The 22,650-nt window shown below is 36.6% G+C and overlaps 1 protein-coding gene across 2 annotated transcripts in view; it reads left to right on the forward strand.

Moving 5' to 3' along the window:
- mbc (dedicator of cytokinesis protein myoblast city) overlaps positions 1–22,650 on the forward strand; it is a 116,815-nt gene that overhangs the window by 21,737 nt on the left and 72,428 nt on the right. For both annotated transcript variants that reach the window (XM_089646873.1, XM_089646874.1), the window contains exons 2-7: positions 5,266–5,449; positions 11,065–11,167; positions 17,150–17,295; positions 17,505–17,631; positions 18,722–18,949; positions 22,039–22,133. In XM_089646873.1, coding sequence (XP_089502999.1) covers positions 5,266–5,449; positions 11,065–11,167; positions 17,150–17,295; positions 17,505–17,631; positions 18,722–18,949; positions 22,039–22,133 — 883 coding nt within the window. The remainder of the gene's footprint in view (positions 1–5,265; positions 5,450–11,064; positions 11,168–17,149; positions 17,296–17,504; positions 17,632–18,721; positions 18,950–22,038; positions 22,134–22,650) is intronic.

A 22,650-nucleotide genomic window follows, 5' to 3' on the forward strand; every position in this document is an offset into this window, starting at 1 on the left:
CCGTTATTGAGAACGAATGTTCACGGCGTGGGCGGGACCTCGCGGGGTCAACTAAACCGGACTTTGGGATGGCGTTCGCGACGGTTTTCAGGAAGGCGGCAAACTGGCAGATGGTAGCGGAGGCCTCGTAGTGCCGCACTTCCATCAGCCACGCCAACCGCAAGGTGGGCGGCATCTTCCCCGCGATGTCACTGAGCAGCGCTGGATTCGTCAGATAGCCATCATTGTTGAGGGAGCGGAGTGATGCCACCAGGTTTTGAACTGTGCCAGAGAAGTCTGCGATGTCCTCCAGAGAGGCCTCAATTGTGAGGTGGGGCAGCTTCTTCACTTTGTCCAGCATCAGAGCAGCGAGTGAAGTAGTCCCTCCAAATCTCTGCTCCAGGACTGCCAGGATCTCCGGAACCTGGGCAGGGTCCATCAGAAGGGGGCCGACGGCTTCTCGGGCTTTCCCCTTGAGGGCCCGCTGTAGGCGGATCAAGTTTTCGCTGGAGGTCATCCGACATGTGGAGGTAGACTGGTTGAACTGAGCCCTCCAGGTGGGCCACTCCAGTGGATCTCCAGAGAATGGAGGCAGGTCCTTGGCCATAGATTGTCTGGCAATAAGGGCCGCCATTCGTGGATCGTCCTCGATTGTGGGACGGGGGCTGTCCTGAGCCCTTGAAGCTCTGATGGCTTCTGTCAGGGCGGAGGCCAGCTGAGCCATGGGACTGCCATCATGCTGAACCCAGGCTCTGGTATGTTGGGCCGTCTCATCCGCCGTAGGTTGGGGCGGGAATCTCGGCATGGAGCTGGTACTGGCTGTGGGCGGGCCATCTGGCCGTGCCGGCACGCCATACTCCTGTTCGCGCAGTGGTACGGGCGGCACATGTCCAGATGGTCCAGATGGTCCAGGTGGTCCAGGCTGTGTCCATGGCACGTCCCACTGCTCCAGCAGTCCGGCAGGTGATCCTGGCGTCGGCGCTGGGTACCCCGGGTGGGGCAGAGGTACGGGCAGCACAGGGCCATGAGGTCCAGGCTGCACCAGTACTGGGCATCCCTGAATGGTCCAGGGTGCTGGTTGCGCAGGGCCTGCTGGCTCTTGCTGCGCTCGTGATGCGTACCTCTGGTCCACCAGAGGTACAGGTCCGGCTGGCACTTCAGGTACGGCTTGCCTCTGTTCTATCAGAGGGGTGGGCGGTACGGGGCCAGAGGGTCCAGGCTGCATCATGTTTGGCCACCCTGCATTGGGCCAGGGTGACGAGGGCGGGGGACCGGCTGGCCTTGGCTGCGCCGCTGCTGAGTACCTCTGGTCCACCAGAGGCACCGGGCTCGGTTGGCCGGGCTGCACCCATCCAGGGCTGTACCCTTGGAAGCGCCAGGGTCCTCCTTGGGCAGGATACCCTTCCAGGAGTACGGGTCCAGATCGGGCAGGCACTGCTGCTGCTGGTTCCTCGTACCTCTGGTCCACCAGAGGCACCGGGCTCGATTGACCGGGCTGCGTCCATGATGGTGGTGACCTCTCCAGGAGCTTCGAAGGTCCAGGAGGGGCAGGGGCTGCTGCTGTTGGAGCTGATTGAAGAGCTGCTTTAAGTCTCTCAATGTGCTCGGTTTGACTGCGAAGCTGTTGTCGCAATGACTCCATCGCATCCTCTTGAGATGTGGAGGGCGGTGAGTCATGATGTGCAGGTGGTGCCATGTCAGGAGTAGTGCTGGGCGTGGGCATGGGGGTTACGTCAGGCGTGACGTGAACCACAGCCGTGGCCTGAGACCCAGCATCCAGGGCATCTGCAGATGGTGTTGAGGATCCATCGTCTTGGATCCGGCTCGACCGTAAAGTTGGAGACATCCTGGTTGAAGGCGTGTGAGAATCCCGGCTCGAAGGACCACTTGTACTGGACGGGAGTCCGCACAAGACTGTAGATTTAGGCGCCGGGTCCAAACCGTGTCTTCAACCGATGAGAATGCTCCTTTACGGCCGATGATGATGATTGTAGTTGATATTGTGATGAAATCTGCCTCCCGCACCCAGGCTTGGTGAATGGTGGGCACTGGGTGTGCTTTCGTCTCTGCTCGCTTCTGGTGTTGGCGGTTTTCCAAAGGAGGGCCGGCTGGTCTCGAAGAGGTAACACCAGAAGATCTTGGAGCAGAAGACTCGGCGAGGTGAGGCAGATGTTGGGCAGGAGTCACTTGTAGATAATAAAACGCTTGGTTTTGGTGGTAAAGATGAACTGATTTATTTTTAATTATGTGGCTGCTTATATTTAATTAGCCTGACTCGCGCCCGACATTGGGCTAGGAGCCCAAAAGTGGTGGGGGGTTGTACCCGCGCCAACAATGAGTTTATAGCCTCCGACAAACTGTTGCATATTCATTTTGTCGGCAGCAATGGTGATAGTGGTCGCTTAAATTTGCGAGTTAGAAAAGATTTTGAACGCTTACATGAATGACAATTACATAGTTTAAAAGCATAGTAGTTATGAGAATGTGTATCTTGACAACTAGATTTTTTGTTTGCCAAGATACGACAAAAAATAAGAAATGTTTGTAAAATAAATGTGTAAAAATGATCTCAAGCGATCAAATTTGTAAAACATGTTAAGTTAGTATTTTTCCGAGGTCCCCCGTAACATAGCGCTCAGAAAGAGATAAGATTCACTATGCTACGAGGTTCCTGGATTTTTGTACACGCAAAAAAGGTAAAAAATATTGTTCAAAAATGGGTTTACATATGGGTGAAAAACAGCTTTTTTAATATCTCCTCAGCGGTAGTATATCGAAAATAGTGTTTATTTGACTACCGCCGAGGGGATGAACAAGTAAAATATACATATTTGCAATGTTTAAAAATTGATTTTTCTATGTAAAATTTACATAGAAAAAATGCTGGACATTGATCCACGCGGCAGGTAAGCCGGCGATGTGGTATCGAAGCCATTCGGAGTCAAAGTTTTCAAGCCGCTTGGGCCGAAAACTGGACAAAATGACCAGTGGCGGGGAGTGGTGATTTTGCCAGTGGCGTGGAGTAGGGACATTTTATAAAAGTAAACAATTTTTATGAAATTAAATAATATGGTCAACTACGTCCGTTACAGCGCTGATTAAAAAAAAACATTTTAAAAAAAAAATTATATTTTTACCTGTCACAGATGACATCTAAATAATATAGGTATATAAAAACACACGCATTCGAATGCAACGTTGTGTCAAAATTTCAAAGCAACCACCCGTGAAGATCTTTCGCAGATTTAAGATTTTGAACAAACAAATTTTTTTAATTTATGTAGATTTACTCATTATTATAATATAACTCAAAACCATAGACATATGAATATTAGTAGACCTGCCCTAAGTGATTAAAAGCGTATTATCCCCACTCCCCATACCGGTTCCATTGGAGCCGGCTGTGCTCGCGTATGGCCTCAAGTGAAATTTGAAAACGTGACGTCATCATTCTTGTGTGAACTATGGTCGAGGCATCATCGGTTCATTTTACGAAATAACACGGCAAAATGTTGACTTGTACTATGAAAACTTGTAAAAATAGACGTGAAAAAGAGAATAAACCCAATTGTCGTATTACATTCCATATATAAGCATTATTTTACTTTATTTTAAGCATATTCACATCGTATAATATGAATCAGTTGTTACTATCACATCGAGAAACGTCTGGACGCGAAACACAAAGCTGGTTGGTTGCTGGGAAGTAAATTATGAACATTTATAAAAGTGTCTTAACTAAATACTTAAACGAAATATTCGACTCTGAAAATGGAACCGAATTTTTTTGCCGAATTTGGACTACGCAAATTTGTTCATAACGTGGCGAGTAATTTGCGCTCCCATGTAAAAATGTCTATTCATTCAAAAGCAGATTTTACTTTTAAGAAGTAAATGGTGATATTATAATGCGAGATGCCTATTTACTGTCAGATTGATTTATTGACGAATCACAGTCAGCCTTACTCCCTTCGTTCTTCAACAGTTGATTTTACCCCTCGCCATTATCTTCTCGTCTATTAATTCCTATGTCTGTGCTCAAAACATATTTTTTTACATAACTTGATCCAATACATAAGTAATTTTTTTTTAAATGATTACCTTTAAACATAGGATAAGTTATATTAGTTTTATTACACCACTGCAGATTTAAAATATTTGATACAAAATTAATTAATTATTCTTTTAGCTGAACAATTTGGATCTCAATGGGTTAATGTTTTTATTGTTTTACATTCTTGTGTTGACACATAATTAGAATGTGTGGGTTCTTAGATTATTATATGTTGTATATTGTTTAGTTTATACTAAGTATGTTAAAGTTTTAACCACAAGGATGATGCTAACAGGATAAATGCGTTTAATGAATCACTTAAGACTAATTATTTATGATTAACCAGGGTATCTGACGTCAATAAAATATTGGATCGGATGTTTTTTTATTCATTAGGAAGGATGTCTATATCAATATCAGTAATTGTTTATAATTATTTATTTATAGCCAATTTCGCAGAAAAATTACAACAGATGTCCTGAAATTAGTGGCGTGAGTGGAAACCTCTTTAATATACATCACATTAAACCAAAACCAAAATACTTTTTTTTTTCTTCGACCTGAGCATTTCGATTTAGCTTTTTTTTATTTTTCCATTTTTTATACCACAAAATCAATTCCAAATGTGAAGTAGATTCACCAGTTTCTCGTTTGTACTACGAGTTCCTGAACACCATGTGTATACGTAGTGTCCCGGAATGGGTTTGTTTTTTAAGCAAATCTACGGTTTTATTTCTAGATTAATAAAATTTTACACACTTGACCTTCAAAACAGGTCAAGTGTGTAAAATCATTGTCCAGATCAGATTTCAAAAAAACTACCCCCCACCATCTTTCCCACGCCTTAAAGCAGAATTTTAATAATTATTGATGAAATTTTGCACACTTGATAATAATAATATTTGGCTAATTTATATAGCACCGTTTTCGTGAAAAATCTTCTCAAGGGCGCTGCGCTGAGCGGATGTCTAATATAAGAGGAAAATTACTCTATATCAGATTTCAAAACACTGTAAAGCTAGAGCAACGAAGGGGACTTAAGCTAGTATCACATAAAATAAAAATTATAGTGTGACATAAATTGGTGTTGCATTATTTTTGCTTTGGTATTTATTTAGATCTGGAAAAATTGTGTACCTTTTGTTTTGATTCAGACTGAAACTTTTTGTTTTATTTTATGTGTTTGTGTATTCTCTGCGAGTTTCAATGAGACGTTTAACTCTTGTTTCCAGCCCTCCACAACTTTGTCCCTCGCCCCGACAGCAGTGGGCTCAGCATCCACGTGGGGGAGCTGCTGGAGATTGTGTGCGAGAGTGAGGAGTGGTACTACGGGAAGAGGGTTGCCGGGCGGAGGGAGGAGGGTAAGGGCATCGTTCCAAAGGGATATGTGCGACTGAGGGACTGCTCGGTGGACAGGTAATTTTTTTTTCTTTATTCATATAAGTATTATTGTACAAAGTTTTTAAATGCTTTTCGACTACCACACTAGGCACATGCCCGTATTACAGTAGTCGAAATTTGTGTATATTATTAAGGGTGTGAAAATGATATAACTTTACTTGTAGAAAGAATGGAAATATACATTGAATGAAGAATATAATAACTCATGGGCGTGTATCGTAATCCAAATATAAGCCCAATTTGAGCCTATATTTCCATTCAAAACTGTGTCACCGTCATTACTAAATTCAAATGGGATGGCGATATAAAAATTTTCAGGCAAGTGTAAGAGGGACAGACTACATGACAAATGATTTAGAACCAAAAGGTACTAAGTCAGTGCCTCTTATTTTTCCATTGAAATTTATTCAGAAAGCCCTTCTAGTTTTCTTCATTATTATTATGTAAATATAGATTAGAGAAAAAAAGTTTAGTAATGAGTAAAATAATTAATAATAAAACAAATTTTAACTTATTTTAATTATGTGAAGCATCCTTAAAAATAGTTCCTTTCCTTTATAAATAACTAATTCTGAACACTTACAGTCTTACCTATAAAGATTCCCTAATATGCCGCTGTAGCGCTGGTATAGCTATACGGTGAGGAGGGCCGTATACTGCTTGGGTTAAAATATTTACTCATAATAATATTCACGCAAGATTTTTTTAGACTGGCACCACTTTGTTACAATCCTCAAAAACACAACCATTTTTGTATTTCGCGTTTAGTTGCTAACTTCACGTTTCTTCAGATGACATTTGCGATGTCAGTGACCCGGTCTGCTTTGAATTGCTTTGAAATTTGGCCGATATTTCGATTTAAAGCATTCCTCTGATAGTGCTGCCAATGAGCATTACTAACATTTTTACGTTTTCATTGCGCGACCGATATTTGTCAAATTAACAAAATTCTTAACAAAGTATGCAATCTCCGTCTTAATGCCATAGTAATACGTCCCTAATCCTAGGGGTCACGCAGTTTAAAAATCTGTTAGCCACTAATTCTGCGGCATCATGGCTGGTATACGCAGTATGATTATGTGCAACTGTCACTGAACGAAAGCTGTTTTCGTTGGAGGAATTATGCATTTTAGATGTGCGATAACTAACGGGTATAAATTTTTTTTTTTCATAAATCCTTTTTTGTATATGTGTATAAAAATTGTCTTTAAAGTTAAACGTGATATTCGTGATAATCTACGCATTCATAGTGAATTTATTGAAATTCACTTTTGTATTCTAACGATGATTCATTCCAGTATTGTATTTGTATGCCTTACTTGAAAGAATTGAGTTTTTATACGGACAAAAATATTCATTCATATTCGTATTGCGTATGTACGGGCACAAAAAATTAATTTGTCTTAATATTGTAAAGCATAACTTGCAAAAAGTGCATTTTAATAAAATAATTAAATTGAAGCTATCTATCGTGTAGATTATAATGAATATCGCGTTAAACTTTAAGTATAATTGTCGAATGTCTAAGATTGCGAATTTTTTTTAAAGTGGCGATGATGGGTGACCTTTGAATATTATCCTTAATAGACGCATAGTACAACTTAATTCGTGTATAAGCTTATGTGTAAGTTTAAGTAAGAGAGATTAAGAAAATGTAAGTTTCTAGTTTCTAGGAATCTTGGAAGTGCAAATGAACCCACTTCCCGATATCCGATCGAGCTGAAACTCGCCAGATAGACTCGTTATTGATGATAATACATTCTATCAACTTTTGGTGGCAATCACGCATACACACGCGGATATATACGCATTTTTTTTAAATTGGATAACATTACAGCAGTTAATATACGCCGGTCCTACCCGATTGGGTTTTGTCTTTGTTGTTAGCGCGGTTGATTCCAGACCCTGGGGAGGAAGGTTCAATCCTCAATCAAAGACATTTTAAAAGCTCACAGCAGTTATAGTCCAAGCGATGACCGTAAAAATCCCATCCCATAGGCCACATGAACCAAATTAGTACTGGGCTTTAACCCCAAATAAGATTAGTTAAAAAAACGCATTCATCCAGATTTCGGCCCGGGAGGAGTCCTGGAAAGCGACGACTTCCGGTGTCATTTTTGGGATGAAAATATCCGACGTGCCGCATTACCAAAACTAATGGCAAAAGTTGATTGCAAATTTGTTATGAAAAAAAAAATCGTTGGGCCAACTTTTGTGTGGGGAGTACCTAACAAATGACATTGTAGGTATCCTCCAGATGCGGCAAAATATCTCATCGGCCACACTAATGAAATCGATGACAGAATTTAGATAAAAATTCCCTGTTTACGAATATGTCGTTCGGCCAAAATTATATTAAGGAGAACCTTGTGGTCTACGCGGGTAATTTAAAAATGTCGCTAGAAGAAAGGTCAATCACAGTCAATAAAAAAAAAATTAAATTTCATCTGTTATAAAAGTTTTTCTGTAGTTCACCTGCAGAGATATACTAGTCTTTAATAAATTAAAAGAAGGAAACTGTAACTAAGAATTTCATATAAAGTGTTTAGTACTGTTGCGCACCGATGTTAATGACGAAATCTAAAATCTTCACTAATATTCAGTACAGTTCTTTCCTACATGACATTTTTATGTAAAATTCCTCCACTTATTGTGTTCTTTTGTTTGTTTAATAAATGTGGTGTATAATATTATTAATCTATGGCTAAAAAGTCAAACAAGTTTTCTTATCTGTCCTCTGACAACTTCCTGTTCTAATTTCAAACAAATTTTGTCAGATGCAGTTCAATGCACTATTATTGAGGGCTTTATAATAATAATAATTGAATGACCTTGTATAGCGCCGTTTTTGTGCAAAATCACATCACGGGCGCTGTACAAATTTATAATACATTTCTACAGTGATCTATGTTATTACTAACTATTTATGGAGATAATATACAGTACAATACTTACCTGTTAGGTCACTTGAGATTAACACTAAATTAAAATTATCTAATTGTTTAGTAGCGAAATTTAGATACAGGATTTAGGACTTAATTGAAAAATTGAATATAACTGGACTTTCTCTCAGGAATGTTATATTTAATTTACGGGTATAACAAGCTTAAAAAGGTAAGTTTTTAGTTTAGACCTGAATTCTGTTGGACTTGTTATAGATCTTAGTTCCGGAGGGAGTTTATTCCAAGCCTTCGGCCCAGATACTCCGAAAGCGCGATCACCAAACTTAGTATTTGGCTTGCGCTTAGGTTCTATCAGTCTGCCTACAGCTGTCTGTATACTGCGGATAGATCTATTTTAACCAATGCTTCCTCTTTCCCACTCCCTTTTGCATCAGAACATGCCCCGATTGGGAATGCCACTTTTGTTAGGTATTCACATGATATATATAATAGTATTGCAAGAGATTTATATCCCATCTTGTACAATAAAATTCTTATCTTTGCTTTATGCAATGTGTAGTATTTTCACATTTCAGATAAGATAACCAGCTCATCAAAAGATTTTCACATGGTTTTTTTAAAATTAATAATGTAAATAAAAATAAAACTTCCAGCGAATGATTTATTTTACAGATTAGTCGTAGCGTTATCGGTATCCGTCAGGGGCGTGCCGTCTACGACAATCGATTATTTAGCTATTATCATAAATCAATTACAATCTTAACTGTAGCAGAAAATCTTTGTGTCTAAAAGCGACAGAAACTATTTACGATCAGGAAGACTTTGACAACATTACCTTTAAGATAATTTGTTGTAGGTGTTTGTTTTGCACTTGCATCATGAGCTATGGAGTTTTGAAATCCCAAACATAGTTTAGAAAATTTCACAATTCCAGAGCTCGCCGTTTGAGAGTTTTTTCTGCTTGATCTTAGACATAGTATAGACATAGACTAATCACACACTATATATATCTTCCATTATTCTAATTATTGCTCATACACAACAGCTCAAGTTCGACTCTATCATAAGATTGTAACGATTAAACATCACAAATTAATACATTAATGAGATATATTATAGACATAGACAAATCACACACTTACTTTCACATATTTTTTGGTTCCTTGGAACGGGCAATTTGCCTAGTTAGGAACCAATAATTTCGACCTGATAAGGTACAATAATCTATAATCACTAAAAATATTTTAATTATATCTTGTATCATATTGTACTGTGTGTAAATCTAAAGGAATAAATAAATCTCACTGATTATGTTTCTAAATTTAGAAAAAAATAATTACTGTTGCAAATGCACATTTGTGCTATTTTCCTGTACATTTGTAAATAATAATTGTAGATTCACAATGTCAATATTATTACTATGTTGTAAGATTTTGTGGGGTTAAATATGATCTATTTTAACAATAATAATTGGATAATTTGTATAGCGCCGTTTTTGTGAAAAATCACCTCAAAGACGGCTCCCTGATGATGGATAAATATGAGGCATTTTGAAATGTTGGATTTAATGATATTTTTATGTTTGTTTTTCTCAAAATAATGATTTCAGCACATCGGTGGCTCAAAGCCAGGATATTGTCTCCACTTTTTGAAGAAAATAAGTTATGAATCTCTGACACACACCATCCCAAGATTTTTACATATTTCAACACAAGAAGCGAAGCTAGCAGTCCACAATGGTCCTGATGAATAGCAGTGAGGCATGGAAGTGGTAGAGGAAGGATGAAAGTAGACTGAATGCTGTAGACCTGAGATTCCTGAGGCATATGTGTGGTAAAACCATGTATGATCGTGTGAGAAATGTGGAAATTCGCAAAGAATACAAGGCTGTTATAAGCGTAATGTAAGATTAAGAAAACGACGCTTTAATGGTTTAGGCATGTAAAGAGCAAATGAACAAAGAAAGGAGTGTAAGGAGAATATATTACGCAAATGTGAATGGTAGAAGTAGTCGGGGATGCCTGAGAAAGACATGAAACCGTCAAGTGAACCAAATTGTCGAAAAAGACTCACCCAATTGTTTTATTTGAATCTGAAATACAAAATTTAGCAAAAATTATAAAACTGGTCTCGCCCAAGTGTGTTTGAATTTGAGATATCTACAAATTTCCCCATGTGAAAATCCTTGGCGAAATAGTGGTAACATGAAAAGGGAGTAACTAGACCACCCACAGGAGTAAATAGCAGATGAATTCCGATAGGAGAGGTCCATCAGAATCTTGTCGTAAAATTAAATTTAACTAAATTTACTGACAAAATTTTATATATTTTACGTTTACTAAATCAAAGAAAAATTGTAGAACCTGGCACAATCAAGTGAACCAAATACTTCATTCAGGCCATGTCCAGAGTCAGAATAGTGGAAGAATGTGTATGAGACAATGTATGAATGTGAACGAAGCAAGGAGTTGTTTGGCGGTTCATCCTCACTGCCTAACCCTGCAGTAAAACTTTGTGATGGTTACTTTAACACAATAAATCAAATTTTTATTTTGAAATCATAAATAATACTTTATGTAGATACAATATCTTGATTTTAAGCCTTTGATGTGGTTCTTTTGTACTATATGATTGTAGAACCCTGTGTTGTATTTGGTGTGTATATATTAATGCTTGTAGATTAATAAATTATTAATGGTGATGTATTATTTTGTTTGTACATTGTAGAACGGGTTCGGTGGAAATTGTCAGCATAGTTCAACCACAGATTGTTCAAGAAATTACACAGACCCTTCGCTCCTGGAGCCATCATTGGAAGCACCTCTATGTGGTCAGTGCTTTTGTGACAACCTGTATCTCTTTACTAATACGTGGAGACACGAAAAATTCGCATTGTTTTTAGGTGAAATTTGCACTCTTTTTCAGTTAACTTTTTGGTATTTTACAGCATAAAAAATTGAAAATGACAGCATGTAGCGTGCTCGACGTGAAGTTAGCTGCGTTACATTTTATGGCTATTCAAGCTTGTCTAAAATATGCAGTAATAAATTTAGATTTTTTAATTAATTACAAATTTAGAATAATTAGAATATTAAAAAAAACTAGAATATTAAAATGTCGTTTGAATAAATTTCATGTAAAAATCACGAATTTCACCTAAAAATTTGCTTTATTGCAAACGTGAATTTTTCAGGTCTCTAAGAGGTGCTAATATATTAATATCTAGCTGACGTGTACCTGGCGTTGCGCAACTTTTCTCTATTTTTAATAAATATAATATTGTATGTATTATATACAGGGTGTATCGGCACGTACCCGACAAACTTTACCCAGCTTTTCCTTAGCACATTTGGAGTAAAAAATGTTATGGGCACTTTGCTGTCCGGTAACATTTTTTTTCAATTAAAAACAAAAAATGATAAAAAAATCTACACTTCGTCACTGTCATTGGCATTGTTACTCGTGTTCAACAGCTGTTATTAGCAAGTGTGTCAAAAAGCGTGTTCGCTCTTTCATACACACTAAATAATAATAGCTAAAAATGAGACGAATGGTGCCATGCCATTTCGTTGTGATCGTAAAAGCGCGCTAATGTAGGTACGTACGTATATTATTCAACGAAACTCGAATAAAATATTGCCAGGTGGGTTTTCAAACTTTGACTAAGGATAAAACAGTGGTGACATGTGGTGAAAATATGAATAGTAAATTTTTTACTAAAAAAAAATGTTACCGGACAGCAAAGTGCCCATAACATTTTTTACTCCAAATGTGCTAAGAAATAGCTCGTTAAAGTTTGTCGGGTACGTACGGATACACCCTGTATATAAACCTTCCGGAAGAAATTCTCTAAATGATAGTGAAGACGCTATCAAAATCCGTTGCGTAGTTTGGAAGAACTAATCTCACAGACAGACAGACGCCGACAGCGACTTTATTTTATACCGTTTAAAGTTATCCATCATGGGCATCCACAACAGGCTATAAACTGTCTGCCTACAGCGTGTCCTAAGATACTTTGGTTACGTTGCACGCCAAACGGAAAATTGGAGAAACTCGTGGTCACTGTCACTTGGTAAAGTGTTTGGCAGGAAAAGCTGTGGAGGGTCACCAATGTATTGGAGTGATCAAAAATCACCGGAATCGGTGTATCCTTGGTACTCCCCTTAGCACGGAACAAAGCAGTGGAGCAGCCTTTTCCACAATGCAAAGATTATAACTTGTGTTTCGTTTACCTTTAAAAGCTAAAACAGACTGCGAATAAGCATAACAGGGACTGGTCAAATATAAGCTTTTTTAATTCAGTCTTTAATATCAAGCCAAGCATGTTAAAATTAATGTACTAACCCTTCCGGCTAATTTGTTCGCTTTTGGGAACAACTTATAAGGTCTTATAGAAATCGTTGTCTCCCTTACTATTGTGATGAGAAATATGATCTAAACTATGTTAGAAAGAGAAAACACCACGCTTTATATTCAAATCTAGTAGCTTACTACAGAAAAATTAAAAAGTGCGCCTTTATAAAACCAGCCACAGGTGACCGCAATTTGAAAAAACTTGTGATACTTTGTGAATTTTTTATTCATTATTTTCATATGAAATTTCAAAAGTGAAGTGACATAAACGTTTGTCATACATTTGTCTGATAAAATAAGTGTGTTTTTATGTATCTTTTTACCATAGGTAATTTTAGTTACCAAAAATGTAAAGTGAGCCTTTTTTTTTTAATGTTTGTATTCAAAATTATAATATTTCGAAAAATATAGGTTTATTTCTAATAATAAAATTTGAAAGCGTATTTCATCACCTTTCAAAAACAGATTTCAGTTTTCGGATACATTCAGAAATTAACCATTTATTTAGACTTTATTGCTAAGTGGAAATACTCCAACCTTCTGTCAGATTATGTCCAAGGCCTGAAGAGTAAACCCGTCTGCGACTAAGATCTAATTTCAAAAGAAAAATATTCATTTCACAAAGAGCATTGCCTATGTTCATTAGTCCATATACATAATGTATGCACATTTGAATTTGGAATGTGGTTAAAAAGATAACCATGAGATTTTCTTGTAGCTGGTCCTAATTTTTGGGCACGTTGGTAAACTGAATACACTGTGTCCAAAATTGATTTAATTCATTGTTGAAATATTAAAGGAGGTGCTAATAATTTGTGAATTAATTCAACGCATCATCATTAGTATTTATGATCTCTGATTGAATTCAAATTGTGATTGTTGTCTGTTTAGTTTACACTTTCCAATATGGCAGTAGTCAATGTGTAAATAATTTTCAATATTAATAAGCTATTGTGTAGAGGTAACTAACAATATAAATCTCAATTTATTTGTAATACATAAATAATAGCTTTAGAGATGTTCAATATACAGGGTTTTCCAATAAGAGGTGTTATTTTGAATAGCCCGCTATTTCGGTAGATGTTACTTTTGAAACTCTCATTTTTTGACATTTGACAAGTAGAAACTATGCCATTAATAAAAATGGAACGATACACGCTTCAACAGCGCACTGAAATTATTAAAATTCACTTGAGTGAATCAAATGCAAATCTTCTTGAGTGATGAGGTCCATTTCCACCTCGGTGGCTTCGTCAACAAGCAAAATTGTCGCATCTGGGGCTCAGAAAACCAAAGAGTTATTGTTGATGTATCATACGTATCCAGACCTCCAGAATATTTCAAGAGAATTCATATTTACGCCAAAATCACAAAAACACTTCAACCCCGAAACCGCTCGATACCGTGTCGCCGACACATTTGGAAATCAAAATAACTCAATCAAATGATATATTATATGTGATTAATCAAGATAATTACTTAGCAATATAATAGCAGAACCTGAAAAACATCTGAAAATAATCATCCAACACCTCCCTCGGCCACACCAACCCACGAAGTGACCACGGCTAGGAAGGCTACTCACTATTTACGTAGGACCCCCTCCACTACTCCCCGGATGGAATTCCATGATGGCCGCCGTCTCCAACCAATCACAGCCCAGCATGTCACCTTGACTTTATTATCAAACACTGATAACAGATTCAAATGTGATTAAATGTGATATCATCAGACTGGATTTACGGGAAAAAGATGCGAGATATAACTAAGAAATAAATATCAACATCAAGAAATGATTATGACATAATAACATGAATAATTATATCTAACTATATTTGTTACCCTTTGGGAAATGTTCAAACCAAAGATATTTAACTTCAAACCCAATATGAAAACTTGTATAATTATTTATAAAATAAATAAACGGGACTGCGGGAGATGGTTTTGGTAGATTGAACTGACTTGGTGAAAGGTATCATATTAAAATATAACTTTCCTCTCAACAAGATAATTGCAGAGAGGAAAAATACCTAACCACTTTACTCCTCACGAAAGAGGATAGAACGCCTCCGAGAGGGTTCGATTTGAAAACGTTCTATAAATAGAGAACCAAATTCCATACAAAGTCAGTTCAACAACTACCTCTGAAAGAGAATCCTCTCTCCTGAAGAACCATCTCCAAGTCTCCAAAAGTCTCAAGAAATATTTTCAAGTGTTTTATTCAGTAGTAAATTCAGTTTTACCAAGTATTAAATTCTTTTCGTCAGTTCAGATCTGGAAATAAATTCCTCTCTGATCGTGGCTTTAAACTCTACCACGAACTTCTACAACATCTACAACCTCTACCAAGACTGAAAACGCTGACAAGTGTACCCAGCTACCTTCGTATCTACAGTTATTGTACGGACAGTATATTGTTTCGTACAGTTGAAAAGCCTCTCTATCCTCAACGTGTGACTGTTTGGTGCGGTTTATGGTCCGCCGGAGTCATTGGACCTTACTTTTTCGAAAATGAGGCTGGAGCAACAGTTACGGTGAATGGATTGCGCTATCGAGAGATAATTAATGATTTTTTATGGTCAGAATTGGATGCTATTGATCTGGACAACGTTTACTTTCAACAAGACAGCGCTACGTGCCACACAAGCAACGAAACCATTGATCTTTTACGGGAAAAGTTTCTTTGAATATCAAAATAACACCTCTTATTGGAAAACCCTGTATTTCGTCGTGGAAATTTTGTAATTTTATTTCTTGTAATAATATAATAACAAAACATTTACATAGCGCGGTTTTGTGTTATTTGACTTCAAGTACACTTTACTATGACAAACTTAAAGATAGTAATTCAGGATTCAATGGTCATGTTCTTAAGATTACTTCTACATTGTGCCTTACCTAATATAGATCAAATAATATAACACAGAAATGTACAGTATACACAAAGCGATTACAAGAGAACAAAAATATGAGACAGAACAAAAATAACTAACATGACATAAAAATGTACTGTACACAAAGCGATGATAAGAGAAACAGTGTTATAGCACAGGACTGTATGTGCTATGGGACAGGACAAAACCAGAACATTAAAATTAAAACAACCACGAAACCAACACGAATCTTTAAAAGAATCAATAATTATTCGTTACTCACAAGCAAAAAAGTTTGCAGATTATACGACTTTAGAATCATGTTTATACAGTGCCTGGCTGCTGTTTCACTTCTTTTCAATATAATTAACCTTTTACATATTTTATTAATATGTATCTGGACGAAACTATAGCTAACAAGAGAAAGTGTACAGTTTCTGCACGTATCTTGGCACGTGCAGAATGGGCGTGATTTATTAGTAATAATCGATATTTGTTTATTTTTTAAGAACAATAGGTACATTATTACATTGTCAATCTCTTATTAGTTCTTTTTTTCTTTAATGTTACTACATAGTGGGTGTTATCGTAAAGTAAAACCCTGTTAATTCGAAATTTTTTCCAAAATAGCCCCAGAATATTTTTTTTTCACACAAAATGTTTAAAGAGGAAGCTACAAGCCAAAAATATGTACATTCTTGGTATACCTTATATTGTCGGTAATAGGCATTAAAATCGCTTGACAAACGGAGTCTAGAAACGTTTGATTTTAAGCACAAAACAGGTTTTTATTTTGTAAATAATTTTATAAGAAAGCAAAAAAATTGATCAAGTGAAACTGTCACAGATAATTTTAGCTATATACTGTATTTTAAAAAATTTGTTTCCTTTACGCGTTCATACATTTCTATTGAAAAAAAAAATTTTGTAGCTTACATTTTTTTTTTTTTGAGTAATTTATTTTTTTATTTGTATTCTACTCAAGCGAAACGATAGGAAAACCTTCAATTTATCTAAAGCATATTTTTTGGTATTCATAATGTACACCAATTCGTTATAAAGATTAAACAAGATTTGGCATTAAGCTTCGCCTTAATAATACAATACATATTTAAACAACGTACCTTGCATTAAATTGGGTACTATGTTTTTTTGGTACATTGACACAGTCAATTAAAAGATATTAATTAAAAATATTAATCAAAATAGTGATTTAGCATTAAGCTTCGCCTTAATGTAAATATATATTTATTGTTTTTTTTGGCAAGCGCACAACATTTTGTTAGTGTAATTAAAAAAAAAAATTAACCATATAATTTCGAAAATCTGAATTTGATAGAAATCATATTTGATAACATCGAAGATTTTTATTAAAACCGATTTATAAGTACACATTGTTCTTTAACTTAAACTTAATATTGTGTCATTATTTGTATTTATGTTGTAAACTGAGCCTGCTCTCAACACAGGAGTTCCTAGTGAGACAGGCACCCATATTTATCACAAATGTAATGGAATTAATAGAGATGAAACTAATCGAAACAGTCAAATTAGATTTGATAATTTTAAATAATGTTGTCCAGACTGGAGGTGCCCAGTTTAAATTCATCGAGGTCAGCATGAGGGCCCTCCTGGAGTTGAGGAGTGCTATCCTGTCGGGGACTCTGCCCAACGACCAGCTCAAGAAGGTGCAGAAAACTGCCATCTACACAATGGACAAGGGAAACAGGTACGTGTAAACAAGTGCAATATAAATTATTATAAGCAATATTTTTATATGTTTATAAAACTATTAGCACACACAAAGATGTGAGCTAACTTAAGATTAATAAATAAAATAAATAAATAATAAGTCGCCTGTAATATCAATACAAATTGAAAATATCTCCTGAGTAAAAATAAATGCTAATTAGTTTGTTTTTCTCTTGGAAATTGAAGGAAATTGGACATGGACTTAACGGTTCGCTGCACATCCACAGGGGTTCAAGTCGACCCCAGAAATATATCCACTTGTCAGCTTTACACCTTCCATGAAGAAACTGCCAAAAGTATAGAACAGAAAAACGTAAGTCACTTATTTTATCATCTGTTTCGAGTTCAGGTCCATCTTAACCTCTCCTATTCCAGCTATGAACCAAATCAGTGGAAAACTCTAGATTTTCATTTTAACTTTAGAATTAGTTCCCCCCCTATCCTCCCCTTCACTGGTTTTGAAACAATTGATTGAGAACTCTAAAATTTCAAGATGGCTGCTGAAATTTCGTAAATCGATCCAGAGAGGTTGTATGTGATGTCATCACTCTAGTACAAAGATATTAGAAGAACGAGATATGCTATGTTGGCCGCCGGACCGTAGGCGGAGTACTACCTAATTAGGGTACTTTGAATACTATCGGGACGTGTACGCACAGAAATCTGTTCTATGTATTAGTGCGGATACCTTAGCGTAAGCGAAGGTGTGCAGTAGTATTGGTGAACAAAACCGGCGACACTGGGCAAAAAAATTCCACACAGTATGAACTGCTCATAGCACATCTCGTTCTTCTAATATCTTTGCTCTAGTACCTTCTGTCTTTTTCGTTTTCATAGAAGACTTGTGAGAAGTAAGATTTTTAGGTAAGCAATCACATTCAACCTCTATGGGGCTTTATTTTTGTTTTAGATTCGGTAATCAGATTTTCAAAGAGGAAACAACATAGGATGTTCACATATCATGAAAACTTCAATATCTAGTTGTTTTTTTATTTATTTTTTATTGTTTCCAAGTTTAATTTGTAGAACTCCATTTTAATTTTAATTTTTTATATATTCAATAATATTGTTATTATCACAGTTTGATAATGCCTTCAGAGGGCGAAACAGCTGTCACGCGTAATAATAATTACACAGCAGAACTTGTTTGAAAATAAACTGTTTTTATAAACCCAAAAACAATATTATTGAATATATAAAAAAAAAATTCAATAGTTGTCTTTGTATATTATAGATGGCAGTACTTCTGTTAGTACCTAGCATCTGGATCGAGTGTGTATGGCAGACATTAGCATGATGATATTATCAGATGTTTTTGTATAGAGGAGTGGATGTACGTCCCAAAATTTTTCACCCATTCTCCTTTGGTTTTTTGTATTTGTTTTTTACTTTTAATTTCCCAGGAGGACAGTCACAACAACTCCAGCGCCCAGACCCCCAACTCCTCGTACAGCTTCTTCGCCTCCGTGCGCAATTTTGTGTGCAAAATGTCCGAGGATGCGGAGCTTCTCATGTCGCTGTACGACGGCAGTGAGAACAAGCACTTCACAGAGAGTTACGTGGTGCGGTGGTCCAAGGGCGGCCTGGCCAGCGATATAGACCAGCTGCATAATCTGAGGGTTCTGTTCACGGTAACCATACTATATTATCTGGGGTCGATATTTCAGTATAGTAATTAGTTACATTAATATGGTTTTAGTTTTAGTGTAGCCGTCAAGTACCGAATATCAAGAACTATTAATATAAACGGAGGTTTTGTGGATTTCAATTGCCTCCGTAATTAGCTCAGCAATAACCCAAAAATGAATCACGATTATATTTTTGCTTTGAAAATCTTAAATCGTATCCAAAGAATAACATTAAAATATTGCTATAAATAATGATCTGCCCAAAAGAGAAAGATTAATTAATTATGAATATATGACCGCAATAATTAAAAATACTAATTTCTGTTTATTTATTTATTTATTTATTTATTTATTTATTTAGTACAGGTGATGATACAATGACACATGTAGATAAAAAATACTTTGACTGCCCAACTAGGAGGAATTCCCGTTTTAGGACAATCAAAAAGTCTGTTGTAACTCGGATTTGCTTTGAATTTAAGTGTCATTTTCAAAATTGGATCTGATTTAAATAAAGAGATAAAACGATAAAGTATCTACCTACAATATAATATTTTCAAAGAAAATAATTATTTTTATTGTATTTTTCAAAATTGTCCTGCGATGGATGTTTCACGGGTCTGCGCTAGGTATAATTATTTGTTATGTCTGCCTTTACTCAAGCATACTTCGGGTGTTGGGAACTCTTTAAAACAGTAAAAGGTTCTTTATATAAATGTTTTTATTTACGTTACAATAACCTGTCTGGCTAGCTAGAACTGATCGTTACCCGAGGGTAGGTAAAACTCTGCTCCCCAGGAACTTGCTCTCTGATAATATAATCTCGCAAGTACATGTTACACACTAGCGACATCTGACGGACTCTGGCATAAGCTTTATGACTACCACCATCGATAAATTGAGTACTAAACCTTATTACCATAATAATAATAATAATAATAATAATTGGATGACTTGTATAGCGCCGTTTAGGTGCAAAATCACCTCAAGGGCGCTGTACAAACTTATAATACATTTCTACAGTGATCTATGTTATTACTTAAATATTTGTGGAGAAAATATACAGTACAATACTTACCTGGTAGGTCACTTGAGATTAACATTATCTAATTGTTTGTTGGCGAAATTTAGATACAGGATTTAGGACTTAATTGAAAAATTGAATATAACTGGACTTTCTCTTAGGAATGGTATATTTAATCTAAGGGTACGACAGCTTAAAAAGGTAAGTTTTTAGTTTAGACCTGAATTCTGTTGGACTTGTTATGGATCTTACTTCCGGAGGGAGTTTATTCCAAGCCTTCGGCCCAGATACACCGAAAGCGCGATCACCAAACTTAGTATTTGGCTTGCGCTTAGGTTCCATCAGTCTGCCTACAGCTGATGATGTTGCTGATCTAAGAGTTGACTGCCTCAGACCAGTGTTTTCCGGGACGCATAGTTCAGAGATGTAGGGTGGGGCCATTTCATTGATGGATTTAAACACCATCCAGCACAGTTTGTACTGGATTCTTTCAGGGCACTTGAGCCAGTGAAGGTTACGAAGGTGTTCTGAAATGTGCGAATATTTTGAAACCCCGTACATCACAACTTCAAAACTTGAACCTGTCGACAGGAACAAAACACTAGGAGTACCGAAATATGATTGGGTATTTCCATTTGGTTTTTATTTAAAACATTTAGACTTGGTACGTACTGCAATTAAACGCAAGCATTTCGAAATGGCCAAAAAATATAACGTGTAGCTTTCTATACAAGTGCATGAATAAGCAAATTTTTTCAGTGACTGATTTTGAAAACGTAATTTGCTACAATTGGATAGTGGTTTGAAAATGTGCGAATTTTTTGTGTCCCATAGTAATAGTATGGCGGCGCATGCACAGCGGTTACCCGCATTCGGTTTTCGAGTGGCGAGCACAGATAGAACCAAAGCTACAACATATGCTGCTCGCTAGAAATTCATGATGGTACTGAAACAAAATTAAGTAATAACGCCAACCGCATTGCGTGTTTGTGTGCGGTTTGGCATTTTCAGCTATTCCAAAACCGCTTGCGCTTAATCGCAGTGCGTGCTAAGCCTTATTGCTCAATGACAGTTAAGTAGTTGCTAAAACTCACAAAGAAAGAAAAAATTAAATTAAAGAAGAAACTATTTATGTTTTTTTTTTTTCCGAAATTTTTCAAGGGTCTCTATTCTCGATCCAAGTTAAGAACGTCCTGCTGGCATACCAAATTAGGTTTGTTCTGCGCATACCACCCCCCCCCCCGCTTCGTTCCTTCACCTTCGCTCGGCTGCAATTCCTGTGTCCGCTCACAATTCAGTATGTTCTTGGCTTTCGTTCTGAATGCCCGCGCTTAGAGAAATTAACCCATTCAGACCCTGCGATAAAATTCACTTATCACAAATTACGAAAAACAAAAAAGTACAGGTAAACATTATTTATGTGTTATTTGTATGACTATTCGATTTACAGCAATGCATTTTTATAATTCAAGGATAAAGATAGGTAATATATGTATAAAATTTGTGAATGTTGGTGTTGATCAGTTTTATTTATGTTTATAGGTGGTGCACAAACCTCAACGGACAATGATTATAAATATGTATTAAAATATTTTATCTCGAAACCCTGATATCTCACAAACACGAAATTTCAAATGAATCATCTGAGGAAAATTATTATTTTTTTTAATGGCAATGGTGATATTTTCAACTTTGGATTGATTTCTTAGCCGATTTGATAAATCTGATGCCAAATAAAGTACAATATGTATTGTAATACTATCATCATCATTATTTGAATGTATAAAATGTTTTAATTTTTTGTTTTATTTGTCGGTAAACAAATAAAATAAAATAATTAATTTAATAAAATAGTGGGTCTGAATGTGTTAACGCTCGTCCTTGTAGAAGTGGGGAGAAGGGGCGGAGACATGCGCGTCCACGGGTTGTTCTAATGTTGGACCGAGAATAGTTACATAATATTTTTTAACATGTTTATCAAATGAATGATACCGACGATGTGCCTATGCATTCATGTATTACTGGAGAAAATAAAATTGAAATTTTTGTCTTTTCTGTTTTTTTTCAGGATCTGGGAACGAGTGATATCAAGAGGGAGAAAGTGTATCTAGTCTGTTACGTTGTAAGAATAGAAGGCATGGAGCCTCAGAATATAGATAATCGGTAAGTCTAATGGCGCGAATTCATTTGTGAGCCAAAACACTAGCCAAGCCTCGAATTATGGAATCGAACGAAGCAACAGCAAATGTTGAGAAACGCCGCTTGCGGTTGCTTTGTTCCTTTCCCATAATTCGAGGCTCGGTTCGCGTTTTGTCTTGCAAATGTATACGCAGTATAAAAAAAAAAATTATATTTTAATGAATTTACTCCGAATAACTGAACTCGAAGGGCCGGCCGCGACGAAAATCGGCTGCAAAATTTCAATTAACGCGGAAATACATCGTATTTTTACGAATTTATGTATAATTTAATGTGGCGGCAGCGGCGGTAATCGGTTGCGAAAATTCGATTTACATGTTAATAATTTGTATTATTAGGAATTTACTCCAAGATACTACCCGAATTTGAAGGGGCGGCCGAGGATCCCGATTATTGGCTCTTTTGTTTTTTTTCATAAAATTTCAAAATACTTGGGAATTTGTTAATTCGGAATTTGATTTTTGATGTCCCCTGGATCACT

This window comes from Hesperophylax consimilis, chromosome 25 (genome assembly GCF_061612785.1).
Source record: "Hesperophylax consimilis isolate HC1 chromosome 25, BYU_Hcon_1.0, whole genome shotgun sequence".
NCBI classification, from domain to species: Eukaryota; Metazoa; Arthropoda; class Insecta; order Trichoptera; family Limnephilidae; genus Hesperophylax; species Hesperophylax consimilis.